Raw genomic sequence first — 21830 nt, forward strand, 5'->3', positions numbered from 1 at the left:
GATCCCCTGTACTGGCTCCCGGTGGAGTACAGAATCAGGTTTAAGGTGCTGGTTTTAACCCTTAAAGCCCTATACAGCCTAGGACCCTCGTACCTTTGGGACCGCCTCTCCTAGTATGTCCCAAGGAGGACCTTACGGTTTTCAAACAAAAACATCTTGGAGGTCCAGGCCACAGGGAGGTTAGGCTGGCCTCAACCGGAGCCAGGGCTTTTTTGGCCGTGGCCCTGATCTGGTGGAATGCTCTGTCACAAGAGACTAGGGCCCTGTGGGAGTTGACATCTTTCTGCAGGGCCGGCAAGACGGAGCTGTTCCACCAGCCTTTGGCCATGGCACAGTCTGACCCCCTCCTTTGGTAATCCACACTCTAGCCCAATGTTTGCCATTAATTTGATTTTGAACAGATTTTAGAATGAATTGATTTTAGAATGCTGTGTTACTTTTATTATTGTTAGCCGCTCTGAGCCCGGCTTCAGCTGGGGAGGGCGGGATATAAATAAAAAAAAAGTTATTATTATTATTATCATTAGGTATATAAATTCAATAAATAATATGGTCATCCAAACCCCGTTTAAAAACCTCTTTCCCCATTCCAAGGGAGTCTGTTCCACTGTCAAACAGCTCTCACTCTCAGAAAGTTGCTCCTAAGGTTTAATTGGAACCGGCTTTCTTGCAATGTGAATCCATTGGTTCAGATTGTCCCATCTGGAGCAACAGAAAACAAGCTTGCTCCATCTTCCACATGACAGCCCTTGAGATATTTGAAGATGGCTGTCCTATCACCTCTCTGTCTTCCCTTCTCCAGGTTAAACATCTACAACTCCCTCAACCGTTCCTCATCAGGCTTGCTTTCCAGACTCTTTTATCATCTTGGCCACCCTTCTCTGAACACTTCTTAACCCGTGGTGCCCAGACCTGTGAGTCCAGGGCGAGGCCCGCTGGCGTGATACAGGTGTGTGCATTGGCAGGGAGGGAAGGGAGGCACTTGACAGAGTTATTCCTGCAGAAGCAGAAGCGGTAAACAAAAACTGAAGCGCTGTACCTCAATGAATTTTCCAAAGCGAAAGTGTTTTGAGCGTGCTCAGCGGAGCTGTTAAAAAAGACTGGAGCGAGCATCTTCCATTAACGTTACGACCGTGAAATATGACAATAAAATGATAGCCGTATGGCCGCAAATTTGCAGCCCGCCGAGTTGCCAGGGGTTTATCCTCACTCAAACGTGCAGAGAGCTGTAAAATGTTTACAGAAAGGGTCGTTTGCCACCATAAAATCCTCTTTTCTCTCCTAAACAAGGCTGAGCGGAGTCATTTACAAACCCCAGAATGTTCATCGGGGGAGAGGGGAACATCTGTTCTCTCCAGGAGCCGGCAGTGATCTTCTCGAACAAATTAACTAAAATGGGTGCTTTCTAATTAAATTAGCACTCGATTGGAAGGGCCGACATTGGTGCACTCGCTTACAATTAGCACGGGGAGGACCGACTGCTCCGGCGCAAACCATTTAACTGGAAGGTGAAATATGGAAAGCCGCATTACCTGCGGACGATTAGCACCGCAGCAACGGGAGGCTTCGCTTCTGCCCTTGCCACGGCGACGAGAACGCGAAAAGGCAGAGGGGTTTGCAGAGCCCCCCAGTGGGAAGGAACAGAGAGGATAAGGAAGGCTCTTGAACGCTTGCCTGTGGCCGGCCTTGCAAAGAGCTGGGAAGAGAAGGGACTCAGGGTGGCCTGCTACTAATGGAGGTCACCCAGCAAAACCAAGCACTCTCTGCAAAGGCTTAGCCATGAAGGGTCACTGGAATCGCCATCTGCAGAGGTAACCTCTCTTTCCAAATAATAATAATAATAATAATAATAATAATAATAATAATAATAATAATTTATTATTTATACCCCACCCATCTGGCTGAGTTTCCCCAGCCACTCTGGGCAGCTCCCAATCAAGTGTTAAAAACAGTACAGCGTTAAATATTAAAAACTGAACAGGGCTGCCTTCAGATGTCTTTTAAAGATAGGATAGCTGCTTATTTCCTTCACATCTGAAGGGAGGGTGTTCCACAGGGTGGGCGCCACTACCGAGAAGGCCCTCTGTCTGGTTCCCTGTAACCTCACTTCTCGCAATGAGGGAACCGCCAGAAGGCCCTCGGAGCTGGATCTCAGTGTCCGGGCTGAATGATGGGGGTGGAGACACTCCTTCAGGTATACAGACTGAGGCTGTTTAGGGCTTTAAAGGTCAGCACCAACACTTTGAATTGTGCTCGGAAACGTACTGGGAGCCAATGCAGATCTCTCAGAACCGGTGTTATGTGGTCCCGGTGGCCACTCCCAGTCACCAGTCTAGCTGCCGCATTCTGGATTAATTGCAGTTTCCGGGTCACCTTCAAAGGTAGCCCCACGTAGAGCACGTTGCAGTAGTCCAAGCGGGAGATAACTAGAAGCAAAAAACAACAACTGGGGGGGGGGCACCTGCCTTCATGCTCAGCCTGTGAGCTTCCTAAGAACATTTAGCGGTCCCTGAAGAAAACAGAGCCCTATTGCTGTACATCAGGGAGGGCTGCGTGGAGAGAGTCTCTTCCTTTAAATTCCTAGAAGTTTATCACAGTGAAGACCTTACTTGGAAAATAATTACAACCCAGGTGGTTAAGAAAGCCCAACAGAGACTCCATCTCCTCAGAGTATTGCGGAAGAACGGTGTCAATCAACATTTGATTATCTCCTTCTACCGATCCACAATAGAAAGTGTCCTTTCCTACTGCATCACGGTGTGGTACGCTGGTTTGACATCACCTGATAGGAAGTGCCTACAGAGGGTGGTGAATACAGCACAAGATATTATGGGCTGTCCCGTGAATCCACTGGATGAAATAGCGGAAGAACGTTGCCTCAGGAGAGTGAGGAAAATTCTCAGGGATGATTCACACCCTGGCTGGCGCTTTCTTGATCTCCTGCCCTCGGGCAGAAGATATAGAAGCACGATTAGTCGCACCAACAGGGTAAAGAACAGCTTCTATCCGTGGGCTGCTGAATGAAAAGAATGAAAACAACAGGGCAACGGACTTTCGGGTTTGGTGGGTGTGCGTCAGTAAACAAGGGGAATTAAGACTAAGAGAACTGACTGGGGGGTGCTCGTGTAATCTCACTGCATACAAGTTGTACAAGTGACAATAAAGTATTTCAATCTCAATTTCAATTCAATTCCTACTTCAAAAAAGGATTTTGGTGGCAAGGTAATCCATATTTTCTCCATCCAGTTTTGCAACACACGTCACTTGCAAGAGCCTAACAAATTTTCAGAAATACATAGAGGGCTATCAATGGCTGCTTGCCAGGACGACTATGATGCATCTCCACAGTTGGAGGCAGCGACACTTCTGAACACCAGTTGCTGGAAACTGCAGGAGAGGAGAAGGCTCTCGTGCTTGGATCCTGCTCAGCCACTGTGAGAACAGGACGCTGGACTAGAGGGGACGTTGGCCTGATCCAGCAGGCCATGGGAGCCAGTTGCTAGGGGCTGAGGTCCCTTCGCACGCCCCCAATAAAACATCTGAGGAGGCTGTTCCCTCCGCCCCGGCCACTCAACTGGTGTGTTTGCGCTGCCTCTTGTGATTATGTGGGGCTTGCCCAATATTTTTTTCAAGCTGGAAGCCCTGCATTTCCCCGGAAGCAGAATCCAGACACTCTTCGAACGCATTATGAACACTGACATATTGCCGGAAGACGGTTCCGGCTGCTCAGCCCATCAAAGCTGAGGACCAGAATCCGTGCTTGTACCTGCGTCTTCCCCACTCCTATCCCTCTCAGGCTTGCGGTCTTCCTCGCTGGGGGATGTGGGGGGCGACTGGAGAGAGATGAAGGAGGGCAGCTTCGTTAGCCTGCTGGTCGGAGAGGGGGTCTCAGGGCTCCAGACGTCTCCCCGCTGCTCTGCCCTCGAAGGCCCGGGCGTTTCTTCAGCTTCCTCTTCCCTAAAGGAGAAAAACAAAGGTCAACGCTCATGCAATGTGTAAAGCTGCCATGTATTTTATTATGTAATTTTATTATTTATGTAGATATATACACACACACACACATGGGACGTGGGTGGCGCTGTGGTCTAAACCATTGACCCTAGGACTTGCTGATCAGAAAGTCGGCGGTTCGAATCCCCGCGACGGGGTGAGCTCCCGTTGCTCAGTCCCTGCTCCTGCCAACCTAGCAGTTTGAAAGCACGTCAAAGTGCAAGTAGATAAATAGGTACCGCTCCGGTGGGAAGGTAAACGGCGTTTCGGTGCGCTGCTGTGGTTCGCCAGAAGCGGCTTAGTCATGCTGGCCACAATGACCTGGAAGCTGTACGCCGGCTCCCCCAGCCAATAAAGCGAGATGAACGCCGTGACCCCAGAGTCATCCGTGACTGGACCTTACGGTCAGGGGTACCTTTACCTTTACCTATATATGCACACCTCTATCTATCTATCTATCTATCTATCTATCATCAACTGTTAGTTTTGCTTACATTTTGAATTTTTTTAAGGTCAACGTCTTCTTAAATTAAGAACATGAACAAGGCCTGCTGGATCCCACCTAGTCCAGCATCCTGTTCTCACAGGGGCCAACCAGATGCCTCAATAGGAAACCAGCAAGCAGGATTCGAACACAAGAGGTCTCTCCCCTCCCGTGGTTTCCGGCCACTGGTGTTCAGAAGCTGTGGAGGAAGGGCAGAGCCGTAAAGGCAAGCAGGCACCCATAACCCTCTCCTCTATGAAACTGTCCACTCCTCTTTTAAAACCGTTTAGGCCATCACTGCCTCCTGTGGCAGGGAGTTCCACAGGTTAACTATGTTCCGTGTGAAGGACTTTCTTTTATCTCTCCTGAGTCTTCCAACATTTGGCTTCATTGGGTGTCCAGGAGTTCTAGGGTTAGGAGAGAGACAAAAAACGAAAAAAGACCTTTTCTCTTTCCCCACTCTCCATGCCATGCACAGCATCAGGAAACACCCACCTTGGTCCCTGAGATCTTTTTTTTTTGGGGGGGGAGTCTCTCTTGCCCCCCCCTTGGCTCAGAAAAAAGGTTTTGATTTGAGTTTCTACTGAAATGCGGCTGCATTTTAATGTTGTATTTTAATCTTGTTTTTAAGTTGTATTGTAATCAACTGTTTTTATACCTGGTGTTAGCCACCCTGAGCCCGGTCTTGGCTGGGGAGGGCGGGGTATAAATAAAATTTATTATTATTATTATTATTATTATTATTATTATTATTATTATTTGCAAGGTTCCTAACTACCTGAAGCAGGGCATTCAGGCTGTGGGACCAAGTCTATGGGATTCGCTCCTGATTGAGATTAGACAAGAACCCTCCTTGCTGAACTTCAGGCTCATAACCAAAGAGTTTATTGCTTCAACAGGCATTTTAAGGAAGTTGCTGCTTTTTTGTTTGATAAACTTCTTTTGTTTTATTGCTTCTGTCCTGTATGGTGTATTTATCTGTGCGCCACAAACAGATGCTAGCGATTCAGCGGTACAGGAATGACTTAAGTAAATAAAAAACAGATCATTTTTAATCTATGTTTTATTGTAAAACATGTTACGGAAAATAAATAAAAAATGCTACTGGGAGATACAATTCGATGCCACAAAGGCCGCCAGAATTAAGCAAGTAAATATTAAAATCATAGTAGGCAGAAGCTGGGAGAATTCTAGGAACGCGTTGCCCTGGTAAAGACTACAGATCGCCCTAGACCAGGGGTCTGCAACCCGCGGCTCCGGAGCCGCATGTGGCTCTTTTACACCTTTGCCACGGCTCCGGGGCGGATACTAGTGAGGGGAGGAGGCGCATTGTGCGCCCCGACACTCCCCACTGTGGCGGGCGCTGTACTGGCTGTGACGTCGCACGGGGGCGGTGCGTGCATTAGTCACGCACCGTCCCGACGTCACCTTCCCGCCCGCCCGCTACATTGTAAGGGGCATGTACACTGGTCACTGCATTGAAAGGGGGCATGTACGATAGTCACTGTTTTGAAGGGGAGTGAAGAACACACACACACACACAAAAAGGTAACTTGTTAATTCAACGTTTATTTCTATGAGGAGGAGTAATTCTGAGGGGTCAAACAAAGAAATAATTTAAAAAAGTGACAAAAACGTTATTTTTATAATGACGAGTTTTGCGGCTCCCAGTTTTTTCCCCTTCGGAAACGGGTCCAAGTGGCTCTTTTTGTCTTAAAGGTTGCAGACCCCTGCCCTAGACCGGAGTGGGGTTCAGAATGTCTCCCCACCCCAGCCCATGGAAGACCACACTTGTAGCAAGAGGACTTTCAATTTGCAAAGCACTTCAAAGCCGTATTGGCTTTTGCCTTCTCAACAACCCTGCAGGGTGGGCTTTCGTTTTAAAAGATAAAAAAGGGAGGCCCAGACACCAAATAGACCACACAGCATGTCCATAGTAAGGCATAGTGTGGGCCCCATATAAACTACGCCAGTCAGATGGGCTGCATATTAATAATAATAATAATAATAATAATAATAATAATAATAATAGAAATCAGCCCACAAAGGAATGGAGCACCCATCTTTGAAAATAAGCTGTGCCCCTTCCTCTGTAAAAAAAAAAATCATTGCACAACCCACTGAGGAAGATAACAACACAATAACACAATTCGAAGTGGTAAAACAATTGATTGCGCATTTATTCAAAATCCAGTTAAAACTATTTAGTTTAATTCACTCCATGAAACTGACAGACTTGAACCAGCGATAGCCAGCTTTTCAAAGTCTGACAGATGGGATGGGGGTGGGGCTGCCCCCTTTGGGAACCGCTGCTCTAACCACTATCCCACGCTGCCGTGTGCTTTCACACCTCGTTTCGCAGGCTCCTCACCTAAGTGCTGGCACTTAACAGGTGCCCTCCCCTCTTCCTCCTGCCCAGCCTATCCCCCCCCCCAACATTGGCTCAAGGCCTGTCCCATCCCGCAGGCTCTGGTGCCTCTGAGCAAATCCGGCTAATGTGATGTTTTATCATGTTTGACGTCTCTGTTGGCAGGGCTAATAAAGACAGAGGGAGCCTGCTATTTAAAAGCTCCTCTTGTCTGGCGGACGCCCTCCCTCTCCCGGAAAAGGGGGGGCTGGAACGCCGGCCCCCTCCTCTCAACCCTGATGAACACCCACCCCCCTGGCATTCTTACCTAAAAATGAGCAAGGAGGTATTTTACACCTCATTGGCACAGGGGGACGCAAGCTGGCTGGCATTCCAAGTTTATTCGGTCAGCCTGGATAAGTCTGTGACCTGATGGCATCCACTGCCCCGAGTGCTACCATACAAGGCAGGGCTGGGGGCTCTCAGAGGAGGATTCTCAAGGGACCAATATAGAGAGATGGCCCCCACTTCTCGGTCCACACCCAGCCAGGTTGCTCACTGGGGAGGGAGAGAGGATGGGGCACCCAGAGGACCAGCTGAGCTGCCATGACCCTCTAAACTCACGTGCAGCCTGATCCTAACTGGCTTTACTCAGGTGTAGGGGACGCGGGTGGCACTGTGGGTTAAACCACAGAGCCTTGGGCTTGCCGATCAGAAGGTCGGCAGTTCAAATCCCCGCGACGGGGTTAGCTCCCGTTGCTCGGTCCCTGCTCCTGCCAACCTAGCAGTTTGAAAGCACATCAAAGTGCAAGTAGATAAATAGGTACCACTCCAGCAGGAAGGTAAACGGCATTTCCATGCGCTGCTCTGGGTCACCAGAAGCGGCTTAGTCATGCTGGCCACATGACCCGGAAGCTGTACACCAGCTCCCTCGGCCAGTAAAGCGAGATGAGCACCGCAACCCCAGAGTTGGTCACGACTGGACCTAATGGTCAGGGGTCCCTTTACCTTATATATACTGTATAAAGAACTATCGCCCTTTGCATTTTTAGCAACATGCTGGAAGGATTGCTTTAAGGAGATGCTCACACCTCGTGAGTATGGAGGAAATCTCTGCCTAGTTCTGCCCTGGCCAACCAGGGCACCCGCCAGATGTTCTGGGAGGCAGCTGCCACCAGCCCCAGCTGAACAGCTCAGAGGCCCCCCCTGCTTTTGTGCTGCATAATTTTTTTGATGCCGGCTCCCTCGGCCAATATAGCGACATGAGCGCCCCAACCCCAGAGTCGGCCATGACTGGACCTAATGATCAGGGGTCCCTTTACCTTTAAGGACAGGGTTACCTAGCGGTCAGTTTGTTGGACTAGGACCTAGGAGACCAGGCTTCAAATGCTTACTTGGCCATGAAGAAACACTGTTGTGAGTTTGCTCTCGGCCGAAGCCACCTCGCAGGGGTGTTGTGAGGATGAAATGAGGAGGGGGAAAGAGGGGGTTAAACATATGCCTCCTTCAGCTCCTTGGAGGGGGAAAAGTGAGGTGCAAATGCAAGAAATGAATGTATAAGGCCAATGAGCTGAACGGGAATTGATTCTCCAAACACACACACATTAAGAAGAGGACTGGACTTGTGCAATTTGTGAAACCTTGCACTCTCTGCTCTCTCTCTCCTCAAGAGGAAGGAACGCAACTTGCAAGTTGCTCTGGGTAGCTTTGGGCAAGATAAGGTGACTAACAAATTTAATAAATAACAACAATAACAAATGAGCAGCTGCTTCGTTATCATTGCACAACAAACAGAACGCTCCTTATTCCCATTTCACAGAAACTGACCAGGGCATACTGGTGCACGTTCAAATACTGCGATTCTGTGGGGCCAGAACAGATGGTGTTAACTGGTGAGCAGGGTCAATGTTGAGCCAAAGCTGGGCTGGGTCAATGCAGGAACCCCCAGATCAATGTCCTTTTTGGCACTGGGGGAAATTAGCCTACACTGGTTAATGGAGGCAGAAAAAAGGGTAGTAATGCAGGGGAGAAACTGCAGCTGCCAGGTGTCTCCCAGCACAGTTTAACTATGGAACTCACTGCCACAGGAGGCAGTGAAGGCTCACTTGGATGGCTTCGGAAGAGGACTGGAGGAGTGGGCTCTCAAGGGCCACTAGCCAGGATGGCTCTGCTCTGCCTCCAGAGTCAGAGGCAAAAATGCTGCTGAATGCTAGTTTCTGGAAACCACAGGCAGGGAGAGCTCAGGTCTTGTGTTCGAATCCTGAGTGCAGGTTTCCCACAGGCATCTCGTTGGCCACTGAGAGCCCAGGATGCTCTGTTAGAGCTTTGAAAGAAAGGTCTCCTTCTAAGACAAGGTGTTGACAAAGCAGATCAAGCAAAGGTTATCCAGAAGGGCGAGAGAATGATGACCTTTCCTTAATTTTTCCATTAAAAGAAATGCCTCGAACGGCAGACGTTTAAAAGCAAATAAAACCATAAAAAAGAGAAGAGGCAAACCCCAGACAAATGGATCAAATGCACAACGTCCGAAGTCATCCTGCACTGCAAGGGGTTGGACTGGATTCCGACTCTACAATTCTGTGATTCTGCAAGTGCGAAAAATACTTTACGTTCTGTAAGCAGTTAAGGAGCGGAACAAGCCTGCGTCCTGCCATTTTTATAGCAAAAGCAGGGCTGATGTCCCCACTCCAGTCGCTTGCCCAGAGGTAGCTCTTGGGCAGAACTGCACAGGGTGGAAGGGTGACGAAGGAAGAGTGTGCTCTCCGCACTCATCTCTCATGCTCATTTTGGAAAAGGGGTGTGTGGTACACGCTGGATGCGCAACAACGCCTCAAATAATCCACCTGCCACTCTGCCCATACCCCACACCCAGTTTCACTGTGCTTTGCCTCCGGGACCGTGGGTCGGGCAGCAGAGACGTCAGAGGTGCCACGGAGAGAGTCGACTGCCCACACCTGTTTCTATCGCAAATAATAATAATAATAGTAATAATAATAATAATTTATTATTTATACCCCGCCCATCTGTCTGAGTTACCCCAGCCACTCTGGGCGGCTTCCAATTGAGTGTTAAAAACAATACAGCATTAAATATTAAAAACTTCCCTAAACAGGGCTGCCTTCAGATGTCTTTTAAAAATAGGATACCTGCTTATTTCCTTCACATCTGAAGGGAGGGCATTCCACAGGGCGGGTGCCACTACCAAGGAGGAACACTGACCTTTTTTCTTTGCAGGTGACAGGGACATGTTCCCTGGTTTTGCAATCGCAAGGGGGCAGGACAGGAAGTGGGAATTACCGTAATTTTTGCACCACAACACTCACTTTTTTCCTCCTAGAAAGTGAGGGGAAATGTCTGTGTGTGTTATGGAGGGAATGCCTACGGGTGGCATGCCTACGGATTTTCCTCCTCTAAAAACTACGTGCGTGTTATGGTCAGGTGCGTGTTATAGAGCGAAAAATACGGTACCTAAGGAGGAAGCGGGAGGAAGCGTTTAAGGACCAGCGGCAACTGGGGATGGCACTCTTGGGTGCTTGGCACAGAGCTAGAGAGGAGAAGCAAAAGTGGCTGCTTTCTGGACCTTTTACCTCTAAGGAGCGATATGCCAAGCCTTTAGCAACCGCTGCAATGAGGTTTTGGGTGTGCGTAGCAGAGGGTGGGGCTGCGGATTGGGTTCTTGCATAAGTGCAAGTCTGAGGCGCTGAGACCCCTGCAAAAGGAAAATACCCAGATACGAGGCTGGAAGCGTTTGATGCGGAAGGAATGGCAGAGAGGCTCCTGCCAGAACGGCTACGGACAGAATTAGCTACCTTTTCTATTCTGGGACTATATAAATATATCTGCTCTGTTCTGTAATGTGGAGGTGGGTCTCATTCGCAGCCCTGGGGTGGAGGAGGCGGGGGCACGACACAATGCGGTCATGAGGCACAGGACACCGGCTCAATGGGGCAGGCTTCAGGGACACAGGCAAGTGGCGTGACTTGCAAGCTGCAAAGCTTTTGCTTAGTTCGTTCCCTTGTTTCTGCAAGTTCTGAGTTGCCTCAAACGCAGCTGCTGTAGAAAGATGAGCTATACACAATGAAATCAAATAAAAAACTCAGGCCTTTAACCTGTTGATTATCCAGAACACTTATTTGTTGACGTAAATTATATCAGCTGATGAAATAATTTTTGGATGATTAAATTACCTGTTGTTCGACCAATTAAATCAATTACATTTTAACCAAATTTACTTATTGGAAAAACCTTGATATTGGTGCCTCCTAAGAGATACAAAAAGAAGTGTGTTTCAGTCAACTATATAATGAGAAGATGCCATTCCTCACTAGAAGGAAAGGTCACAGATTAAGAACTCATATTTCAGTCCCTGTTGCCGGTACAGAATCAAAAGCAACTGATAAAAATTAGTTCATGTACCCTTAGCCCCATCAATTGCCACTTATGCCCATAGATCAATCAACTACACATTTGGTTGATTAATCTGATTTACCAAATGAAAGCTTCAAGCCTTATTTCTTAACTTTTTTTCTTAAGGCACCTATATATTGTAACTTTGCCGTTATTTTTATCAATTATAATTTAGTAATGATTTATTGTAATTGTTGAGAGTGATTTTTTGTATAATTATTATTCACTGATATTTTGGGAGGTAATTTTATTGTGTATTATTATATTCTAACAGATTGTTGAATACTACTTCATTTTATGTAATCTGTTTATTTTAAGTCACGCCCCAGCTGCAACAAAACATGTCTCTCCCCTATCGGTCTCTACAGCCACAGCAGGTGCTGTAACTCTCCTCTGGTTTGAATTCACCCCCAAAGGCTCCCTTCTCCATTGTCTCCCGAGACAGGTGGATGACAACAAAAAAATATTGTTTATTGTGACTTATTTGCATTCGGTTGGACTGCTATAAGATGTATGATCTTTGTTGCATACTTTGTTGCTTCCTCAGCTTGTAAACTGCCTTGTGCGGAGTGATATTGAATGGCAGTATACAAATTAAAAGTGATGAGGATTCAAAATTGCTCACAGTAACACTCTAGACAGCATCTTAAAAAGCAGAAACATCACCTTGCCAACAAAGGTCCGTATAGTTCAAGCTATGGTTTTCCCAGTAGTGATGTATGGAAGTGAGAGCTGGACCATAAAGAAGGCTGATTGCCGAAGAACGGATGCTTTTGAATTCTGGTGCTGGAGGAGACTCTTGAGAGTCCCATGGACTGCAAGAAGATCAAACCTCTCCATTCTGAAGGAAGTCAGCCCTGAGTGCTCACTGGAAGGACAGATCCTGAAGCTGAGGCTCCAAGACTTTGGCCATCTCATGAGAAGAGAAGATTCCCTGGAAAAGACCCTGATGTTGGGAAAGATGGAGGGCACAAGGAGAAGGGGACAACAGAGGGTGAAATGGTTGGACAGTGTTCTCGAAGCTACCAGCATGAGTTTGACCAAACTGCGGGAGGCAGTGAAAGACAGGAGTGCCTGGCGTGCTTTGGTCCATGGGGTCACAAAGAGTCAGACACGACTAAGCGACTAAACAACAACAACGCTCTTTAAGTGGAAGCACTTTCCAAGGTAGAACAAACTGCTAAGTATCTAGGAGACGAAGCTTCTGAGCCTGCCTGGCTTTTGCCTTTGGATAAAGTCCCACGACCGGCCTCGTCCACTGCGACAGCTTCTAGGGCAGCGTCATTTCCTTGGCCCAAACAATAAAGCAGCTGTTTGCTGCCTTTTCCTGCGACGGACTCACTTTGCTCGGCTGCAGGAGCCCAGGAGAACCCTCAGGCAGATCAGGAAGGATGGAGAAAGCTCCCAGACACCTAGATGCCCAGGTGGCTAACAGCATGGTGCAGTGGTTAGAGTGTCAGGCTAAGACCTGGGATACCAAGTTTCAAATCCTCTCACTCAGTCCTGAAGCTCACTGCGTGGCTTGGAGCCTATTACCATCTCTCGGCCAAACCTACTTCCCAGGGTTAATGCTAAAACGAGGAGCGGGGAGCCAAGCATATACTGCCTTGAGCTCCTTTGAGGAAAAGGTGAGGTCTAACTAGAATGTCAAGTGAAACACAAAGAAGAATGGCAGGCGAAATTAATGGACTATGCAGAATTGGACAAAATGACAGGAAGGATTTGAAACCTGCGGGACCAGAGATTTACAGAAGATTGGAAGAAGTATACAGTCATACCTTGGGTTGAAGTAGCTTCAAGTTAAGTACAGTGGTACCTTGGGTTACATACGCTTCAGGTTACATACGCTTCAGGTTACAGACTCCGCTAACCCAGAAATAGTACCTCAGGTTAAGAACTTTGCTTCAGGATGAGAACAGAAATCGTGTGGCGGCAGTGGGAGGCCCCATTACCTAAAGTGGTGCTTCAGGTTAAGAACAGACCTCTGGAACGAATTAAGTACTTAACCTGAGGTACCACTGTATTTTCGGGTTGCGCTGCGCGGCAACCCGGAAGTAACGGAGCGTGTTACTTCCGGGTTTTGCTGCGCGCGCATGCGCAGATGCTCAAAATGACACGCGCATGCGCGGAAGTGGCGAAACGCGACCCGTGCACGCGCAGACGCATGTTACGTTTACTTCAGGATGTGAACGGGCTCCGGAATGGATCCTGTTTGTATCCAGAGGTACCACTGTATGAATTATTTGAAGAGCAACTGTAATCAACAAATTACGCTAGTAGGACTACAAGACGTTTTGTAAGGAGAAATATATGAAGTGTTACCAAGTAGAAAAAGATAGAGATGTTGGTTATGAGTTTGAAATGTAACAGGGAAAATAAGAAATGCATACTAAGAGATTAGACTGGAAAATTTTCAGATAGGGCAGATGGAAGTCAAAAAAACTGAATAAGATGTAAAAGTATGTTTAATTATTGTTGAAAATGCTATGTTAAAAAACATATTATATCTATCTATCTATCTATCTATCTATCTATCTATCTATCATCTATCTATCTATCACTGGTGCCTACAATTCTGAGCAGAAGCATATGCAGGGCTCCAGAATCAGCAAATGTGATCTCTGCTCTCAAAAACGGACTGGAAGTGTGCATTAGGCAGGTTTGCCTTTGAATGCAACCTGAATTCCATCTCCTTCCCATCCCTCGCTGTGAGCAGGTGGAGGAACCAGGATGCACGGCTAAGCCGGGGTTGCCTTGCCCACCCTGGCCAACGCAGAGTTAAAAGTGCCTCTGCTCCCAGAGTTAAGGGTGCACAGCTGGGAAGGAGGGAGCCTGCAGTGGCGTTATGACAATGAGATGATCAATAGGCCCCCAAGGGCACCTGGGACAATGACCTCTAATGAGTCGCTCTCTGCGTTTATGCTGATGCCTGCTGACGCGTTCAAGTCTCCGGCACAGCCGTAAAGGTGCTGTGTCCTTCGGTGTCTGCCACTGTGCAAGGGCCTCGCTGTGCCAGGATGACACCCTCCCGTCTCCTTGTGCTGTTCCACAGACTCTACACTGGTGTTACCTACAGAGTGGCCGCTAGAGAAACAGGGAGCAGAGAAGGGGGGAGAAGGGGCAAAGCTAATTGCAGGGGGAGGAGAACTGTGTCCTGCATGCTAGGTTTTGCAAGGAAGGAAGGAAGGAAGGAAGGAAGGAAGGAAGGAAGGAAGGAAGGAAGGGGCATAATCTCCTTCATCAGGTCTGAGCAGATACAGCACTACGCTACATTGCAATCATATACCACCTTTTCCCCTCTCTAAAGTGAGGTGCACGGTTTTCTACCCCTCCTCATTTAATCCTCACAGCAACCCAATGAGGTAGGCTAGGGTGAGAATCAGCGATTGGGCGAAGTTCACATCTAGCGAGCTTCATGGATGGCTGAGGGGGGATTTGAATTCCAGTCTCCCAGGTCAGAGTCTGACACTCTGCTGGCACTCCTAATAATAATAATAATAATAATAATAATAATAATAAATAATTTTATTTATACCCCACCCTCCCCGGCCAGAGCCGGGCTCAGGGCGGCTAACACCGATAAAATCACAGTAAAAACATAATGGGGAAAAGGGGGGGAGACCAATTTAAAATACAGGTTAAAATGCAATTTAAAATGCAGCCTCGTTTTAAAGTAGCCAATAGATCAAGACCATAAGAGGAGGGAAACATAAGGGTCAGACTGAGACCAAACCAAAGGCCAGGAGGAACAGCTCTGTCTTGCAGGCCCTGCGGAAAGATATCAAGTCCCGCAGGGCCCTGGTCTCTTGTGACAGAGCGTTCCACCAAGTTGGGGCCACTACTGAAAAGGCCCTGGCCCTAGTTGAGACCAATCTAACCTCCTTGAGGCTTGGGACCTCCAAAGTGTTGTCCTTTGTGGACCTTAAGGTCCTCTGCGGGGCACACCAGGAAAGGCAGTCCTGTAGGTGCGTGGGTCGTAGGCCGCATATGAGATGAGCTGAACAGCCAGGAAATTAAGGGGGGGTGAGAGAGGTGTCCCTTCAGCAGCTTCTTCAAGAATGGAAGGCATCCTGTAATAGGAGAGAGGAAGGCAGTTCTCAGACCGTTGGGCCTTCTTACCTCGACGTCTGCTTGGGCGCTGAGCATGCCTGCTGGAAGGAGGTGTCTGTAGAACTGGGCTGCCTGGCCAGGCGTTTCCTCTGTGGGTGCTGCAGTTTGCACTGGGATCCCTTGGGGCAGACTCCATGCTTAGAGAAGTCCGGACACACCAGAGTGTGCTTCTTCTTGCACTGAAAAGCAAAGCAAAGAGTTGGCGTCAACTGTGCAGGCTGGCAAAGGAGCAAGAGGCTCTGGCATCTGAAGACATCTGCATATCTGGCTGGCTGGGTATACAAGCCATCGACGGAGCAGCTTTTTGATTAAAGCTACTATACACTGGTCCCATCACCTCCTGGCAAATAGAAGGGGAAGAAATGGAGGCAGTGAGAGATTGTACTTTCTTGGGCTCCATGATCACTGCAGATGGTGACAGCAGCCACGAAATTAAAAGACGCCTGCTTCTTGGGAGAAAAGCAATGACAAACCTCGACAGCATCTTAAAAAGTAGAGACATCACCTTGCCAACAAAGGTCCATATAGTTCAAGCTATGGTTTTCCCAGTAGTGATGTATGGAAGTGAAAGCTGGACTATAAAGAAGGCTGATTGCCGAAGAATTGATGCTTTTGAGTTATGGTGCTGGAGGAGACTCTTGAGAGTCCCATGGACTGCAAGAAGATCAAACCTCTCCATTCTGAAGGAAATCAGCCCTGAGTGCTCACTGGAAGGACAGATCCTGAAGCTGAGACTCCAAACTTTGGCCACCTCATGAGAAGAGAAGACTCCCTGGAAAAGACCCTGATGTTGGGAAAGATGGAGGGCACAAGGAGAAGGGGACGACAGAGGACGAGATGGTGGGACAGTGTTCTCGAAGCTACCAGCATGAGTTTGACCAAACTGCGGGAGGCAGTGGAAGACAGAAGTGCCTGGCGTGCTCTGGTCCAGGGGGTCACGAAGAGGCGGACACGACTAAACGACTAAACAACAACAACTATACACTTTGGAAACTGTTTTGCACCCATTGTTGGTAGTCTTACTATCCGCCCCAGAAGTCTTCAGTATGGGACTGGCTGCAAACCAAGGGAATTAACAAAATCCTCCAGCACTTTCAACAAATCTACAGAGGTGCAGGAAATGAAGGTCGCAAACATGTGTTATGTGTGCAGAGGAGACACAATTGAGGCTGCTTTAGCGTAAAATATTAGGAGGCACTCAACTGCACACTTCAGAACAACCCACAAGGCGAGAGTGGCTTCAGAAAACACGGTACATTGCAAAAATGTCTCTACTTACAGAAATTGGAAAATTAAAGGACGGGAGACAAAGGGAGGAGCATTTTGAAAGTTCATGGTTCCCCTTCACTAGTTATACAAAGCAAAGATTTAATTTTGTTTTAGTCAGTGTGTATTCACTAGCAAAACAGCAAGGAAAGTTGTGATAGAATATTGATATTTCACAAATAGCTGCAAAAGGTAAAGGACCCCTAGATGGTTAAGTCCAGTCAAATTCGACTATGGGGTGAGGCGCTCATCTTGCTTTCAGGCCGAGGGAGCTGGCATTTGTCCACAGACAGCTTTCCGGGTCATGTGGCCAGCAGGACTAAACTGCTTCTGTTGCAACGGAACACAGTTTACCTTCCTACCATGGCGGTAGCTATTTATCTACTTGCACTGGTGTGCTTTCAAACTGCTAGGTTGGCAGGAGCTGGGACAGAGCAACGGGAGCTCACCACAGTTGCAGATTTGAACTGCCAACCTTCTGATCGGCAAGCCCAAGAGGCTCAGTGGTTTAGACCACAGCGCCACCACATCCCTATGCTCCACAGTTTCACTATGCTCTGCATGTATAAGCGCTTTCTTCTATCTGTCCTGCATCTTCCCACCTTTGGCGTCACTGGATGTGCGATGCTGAGTTGAAATGCCCAAGCACATATACAGACCTGAGCATGAGAGGGAGCATGAATTCAGGCGTGGGGTGGGCGCACCACCTGCCTTCGCGAAGTCACCTTAACTGGACAGCCGCCCAGCTAAGCGTTGGTGTAAACTGTATATGCAATCCATGACGGCACTGCCTTATTCTTTTTTCTTCTTTTTCAGGCTTGTATTTCATTCCGTGACCTGAGCTGACCGACCTGCTCCCACCCAAAATAGCTGCAGCCAGAAGCTCTCTGAGCAGCTTCCCTCGACTGCTTTGCTCTGAGAAGGCTTGTCAAGTGGGTGCCAATGGCCCCCTGGTCGTCATCAGGCAAAGACAAACGCCTTGACATTTCATTGCGACTGCAGGGACATCTGCCGTCTGCTCTGGTCTCTGAAGTGGAAGAAGTCCGGATTAGGGGCCTAAGTCTGGACTACTGGAGTAAAAAAGGCAAAGAGCCCAGTGGCAGAAACACTTCAACAAGTCTAACACGCCGGTTGCGGTGCGAGGATCTTTTGTGGTCAAGATGAAAGATGCACAGAGTGCAAGATTCGCAGACGCTGTCGTAAGGGCCAAGCTTGTCTGCTGTGGTGCTTTTGTTCAGAGGCCAGTGGTTACTTACAGGGCCTCGACGATTATTTATAGGGCAACCAATTGGTGCGGCGTTTTATAAAGAGAAGAAGACAGGTCCCTGCCTCAAGGAGCTTACAGTCTAGAATTGGACCTTGCCATCGACCCTTACCCAAACCCGTTAAATTCTGGGATTCGAGTCAGCTAGGCATACGCCGTTGACCTCTACCATTAGCTTAATCCTGACCTTTTTACCTTCCAATCTGAATTATAAAAGCCTGCTGGCAAGATCTCGTTAGGGCTTTTAATTGGCAAGAGGTTTCCTGAGATCGGTGGGAGCAGTTTCCTTCAACGTTTCTATGCTGAGCGCCGTTCTGGATAAAGATGATGGACCTCAGTGTGACATTGTCCATTTTGGGGCAAAGGTTTGGCTGCCTCTTCAGATACCGTTGCCAAACCTGGCATTGAGGTTCCCATGGTGGGGGTGCCAGTCTCTGGTGTTTGGATGCCAGGCCCCATTCGGAATCAAAAGATGGACAGCAAAGCATGACTTGGGCGTGACTTCACCCAGTTTTTGGCATGATGGATTGGAAGTCACAATTGACACCATCAGTTGAAGAAATACAGTATTTTGGGTTCTACGCCACACTGCCTCTAATGCATCCCTTAAAATAGGTGCATTGGATATTGTAGTCCATATTAATTACTACAACAAATGCAGTATCATTGGGTGGTTAAAAGCATTAAAATGAATTGCAAAGTCAGAGTGTCTGGCATGGCACATAAACTTCCCCCAAAGAATACTGGCAACTTAGAGAACTACCGCATTTTTCGCTCTATAAGACGCACTTTTTTCCTCCTAAACAGTAAGGGGAAATGTCTGTGTGTCTTATGGAGCGAATGTGTGGTCGATTGCTGACTCCCTTTCCAGCCCCTTGCCCAGGCCTCCGTTGTTGAATGTTCTGCAGACGGAGGCTGTTTGGTTCCCCAGCGACATGTGACTGGCTGATTAGATAATCTGGAAACTGTAGAAACGGCTCCCTTTCCTTTCCTAAAGAAGCTGCAGAATTGTGAGTTGAACCCCATAAAAACAGGATTTGCAAAGTAAGCTCAACAACTTTGAGCTGATCCTCAAAAAAGGGGGCTTTCCCCCTTTGCAAAAGAAGCTGCAAAACTGTGAGCTGATCTCCCCAAAAACGGGGCTTTCCCCCCTTCCTCCTCTAAAAACTAGGTGCGTCTTATGATCTGGTGCATCTTATGGAGCGAAAAATACGGTACAGTTTCCCAGCACCATCAACAAACATTGGTTCCCGTGATTCTTTGGGGGAACTAATGCGCTTTAAACGTGCGGTTTCTGTACAAGCAGCCCTCGTACGAAAAGGTGCTCTTTCCATTGAGAGAAGTCCTACAGCTGTGGGCCATGCAACCTTTGCCCTTTTCAGCCACCCCCTCAGACACTGAAGTGTTGAGCCAAGCCCAAGCTCTGACCTTTACTGGATGGTTCAATTTAGCCAATATGCTTCAAGAGGGACAGACAGAGAGAGAGGCTTTGGGTGCTCTCAGCCGGCTGCTATTTTGGAGTGAGATTCAGATGCACAGTGGCGAATTCAGGTTGCACAATTACAGCTGGTCTTGTGCAACAACCCCCCCCCCCCAAAATCAGACTTTTTGCTATAAGAAAAGAGACAGGAAAATGCAAGGGAGGGATAACACTTTGACACAACGTCGTCTAACCTCCCTGCAAATAAAATCAGAATAAATGCTGATTAAATAGCCTACGTTTGCAGAAGGCATTGGGTTCAATCGTCAGCAGGTACGATTGGGAGACTCCTGTCTGAAATCTTAGAGAGTTGTTGCCAGTCAGAGTAGACAGTACTGAGTTAGACAGAACAATGGTCGGATTCTGCGTAAGCCCAATCTCCCTTCAAACAAATCAGGGTGAAAATTCAATAAACAGGCTGCCTGAAAGCATCTTTTGTGAACAGGGACAGAGAAGAGCTTTGAGTTGGAGCAACCTTGAGGCACCTACAGAGGCCACCCAAAATCCAGAACGAAGTTGGGTGCGGGAGAGAAGAGACTGAAATGGAAGATGGGGAGAGGTTCCCAAGAAACAAACGTAAGAAAGGGCATCTGAAGAGGTTTTGATGAAAGAGGCCACCTTCCAAGGCCAGCTGACGGGCACCATGAAGCCAAAATGATCAGGGCATCTGGAAACCAAGCCTTATGAGGAACAGCTAGCCCAACCCCTGCAACGCATTAAAACGCATCACAATCACCACACAAATACAAGATGGGGGACACCTAGCTTGAGAGCAGTACATGTGAAAAGGATCTAGGAGTCTTGGTTGACCACAAACTTGACATGAGCCAACAGTGTGACGCGGCAGCTAAAAAAGCCAATGCAATTCTGGGCTGCATCAATAGGAGTATAGCATCTAGATCAAGGGAAGTAATAGTGCCACTGTATTCTGCTCTGGTCAGACCTCACCTGGAGTACTGTGTCCAGTTCTGGGCACCACAGTTCAAGAAGGACACTGACAAACTGGAACGTGTGCAGAGGAGGGCAACCAAAATGGTCAAAGGCCTGGAAACGATGCCTTATGAGGAACGGCTAAGGGAGCTGGGCATGTTTAGCCTGGAGAAGAGGAGGTTAAGGGGTGATATGATAGCCATGTTCAAATATATAAAAGAATGTCACATAGAGGAGGGAGAAAGGTTGTTTTCTGCTGCTCCAGAGAAGCGGACACGGAGCAATGGATCCAAACTACAAGAAAGAAGATTCCACCTAAACATTAGGAAGAACTTCCTGACAGTAAGAGCTGTTCGACAGTGGAATTTGCTGCCAAGGAGTGTGGTGGAGTCTCCTTCTTTGGAGGTCTTTAAGCAGAGGCTTGACAACCATATGTCAGGAGTGCTCTGATGGTGTTTCCTGCTTGGCAGGGGGTTGGACTCGATGGCCCTTGTGGTCTCTTCCAACTCTAGGATTCTATGATCAGGGCATCTGGAAACCAAGCCTTATGAGGAACGGTTGAGGGAGCAGGTATCTTTAACCTGGAGACTCCCCCGCTGAGTGCCCGAGGGCCCTGCTCCTGCCTCTCTCCACCTGGTCCAGGGCAGGGCCTGACTGGCCTCATAAGGGCTGCGGCTGCTGCCCAAGGAGGACTGGGGTATTTTGGGGGAAGTTTCACTGGGAGTTTTTGCTAGGAGCTTTTGCTGTTGTTCAGAAGACATCTGAAGGCAGCCCTGTTTAGGGAAGCTTTTAATGTTTAATAGACTATTGTATTTTAATATTCTGTTGGAAGCCGCCCAGAGTGGCTGGGGAAAGCCAGCCAGATGGGTGGGGTATAAAGACTAAAATTAAATATATTATTAAATGATATATTATTATTATTGTTACTGATTAACTGCTATTACTGATGTGAACTTTTCGCATCTTTATTTTCATGTGGAAATTGTTCAGTTTGGTTATTTAGTTTTTAAAGTGCTTTATTTATTTTTATGACTGCTTTGCTGTGTTTGTAATTACCGTATTTTTTGCTCTATAAGACTCACTTTTTCCCTCCTAAAAAGTAAGGGGAAATGTGTGTGCGTCTTATGGAGCGAATGCAGGCTGCGCAGCTATCCCAGAAGCCAGAACAGCAAGAGGGATTGCTGCTTTCACTGCGCAGCGATCCCTCTTGCTGTTCTGGCTTCTGAGATTCAGAATTTTTTTTTCTTGTTTTCCTCCTCCAAAAACTAGGTGCGTCTTATGGTCTGGTGCGTCTTATAGAGCGAAAAATACGGTATGTAAATCTTTTCCTATTGTAAGCTGCCTTGAGCATTGTTTAACTGTGGAAAGGTGGAATATAAATAAAATGATGATTATGATAAGAGATATGGTAAAGGACCCCTGACCATTAGGTCCAGTCATGGCCGACTCTGGGGTTGCAGCGCTCAACTCGCTTTATTGGCCGAGGGAGCCGGCGTACAGCTTCTGGGTCATCTTTCCAGCATGACTAAGCCTCTTCTGGCGAACCAGAGCA

At 47.8% G+C, this 21830-nt stretch overlaps 1 protein-coding gene across 1 annotated transcript in view; it reads right to left on the reverse strand.

The window, feature by feature from the left end:
* ZC3H3 (zinc finger CCCH-type containing 3) overlaps positions 1-21830 on the reverse strand; it is a 282895-nt gene that overhangs the window by 21508 nt on the left and 239557 nt on the right. Inside the window, exons 10-11 of the mRNA XM_081012543.1 lie at positions 15348-15517; positions 3767-3957 (exon numbers count right to left, since the gene is read on the reverse strand). Coding sequence (XP_080868669.1) covers positions 3767-3957; positions 15348-15517 — 361 coding nt within the window. The remainder of the gene's footprint in view (positions 1-3766; positions 3958-15347; positions 15518-21830) is intronic.

Source organism: Podarcis pityusensis, assembly GCF_964106645.2.
Source record: "Podarcis pityusensis genome assembly, chromosome: 7".
In the NCBI taxonomy this organism is placed as follows: Eukaryota; Metazoa; Chordata; class Lepidosauria; order Squamata; family Lacertidae; genus Podarcis; species Podarcis pityusensis.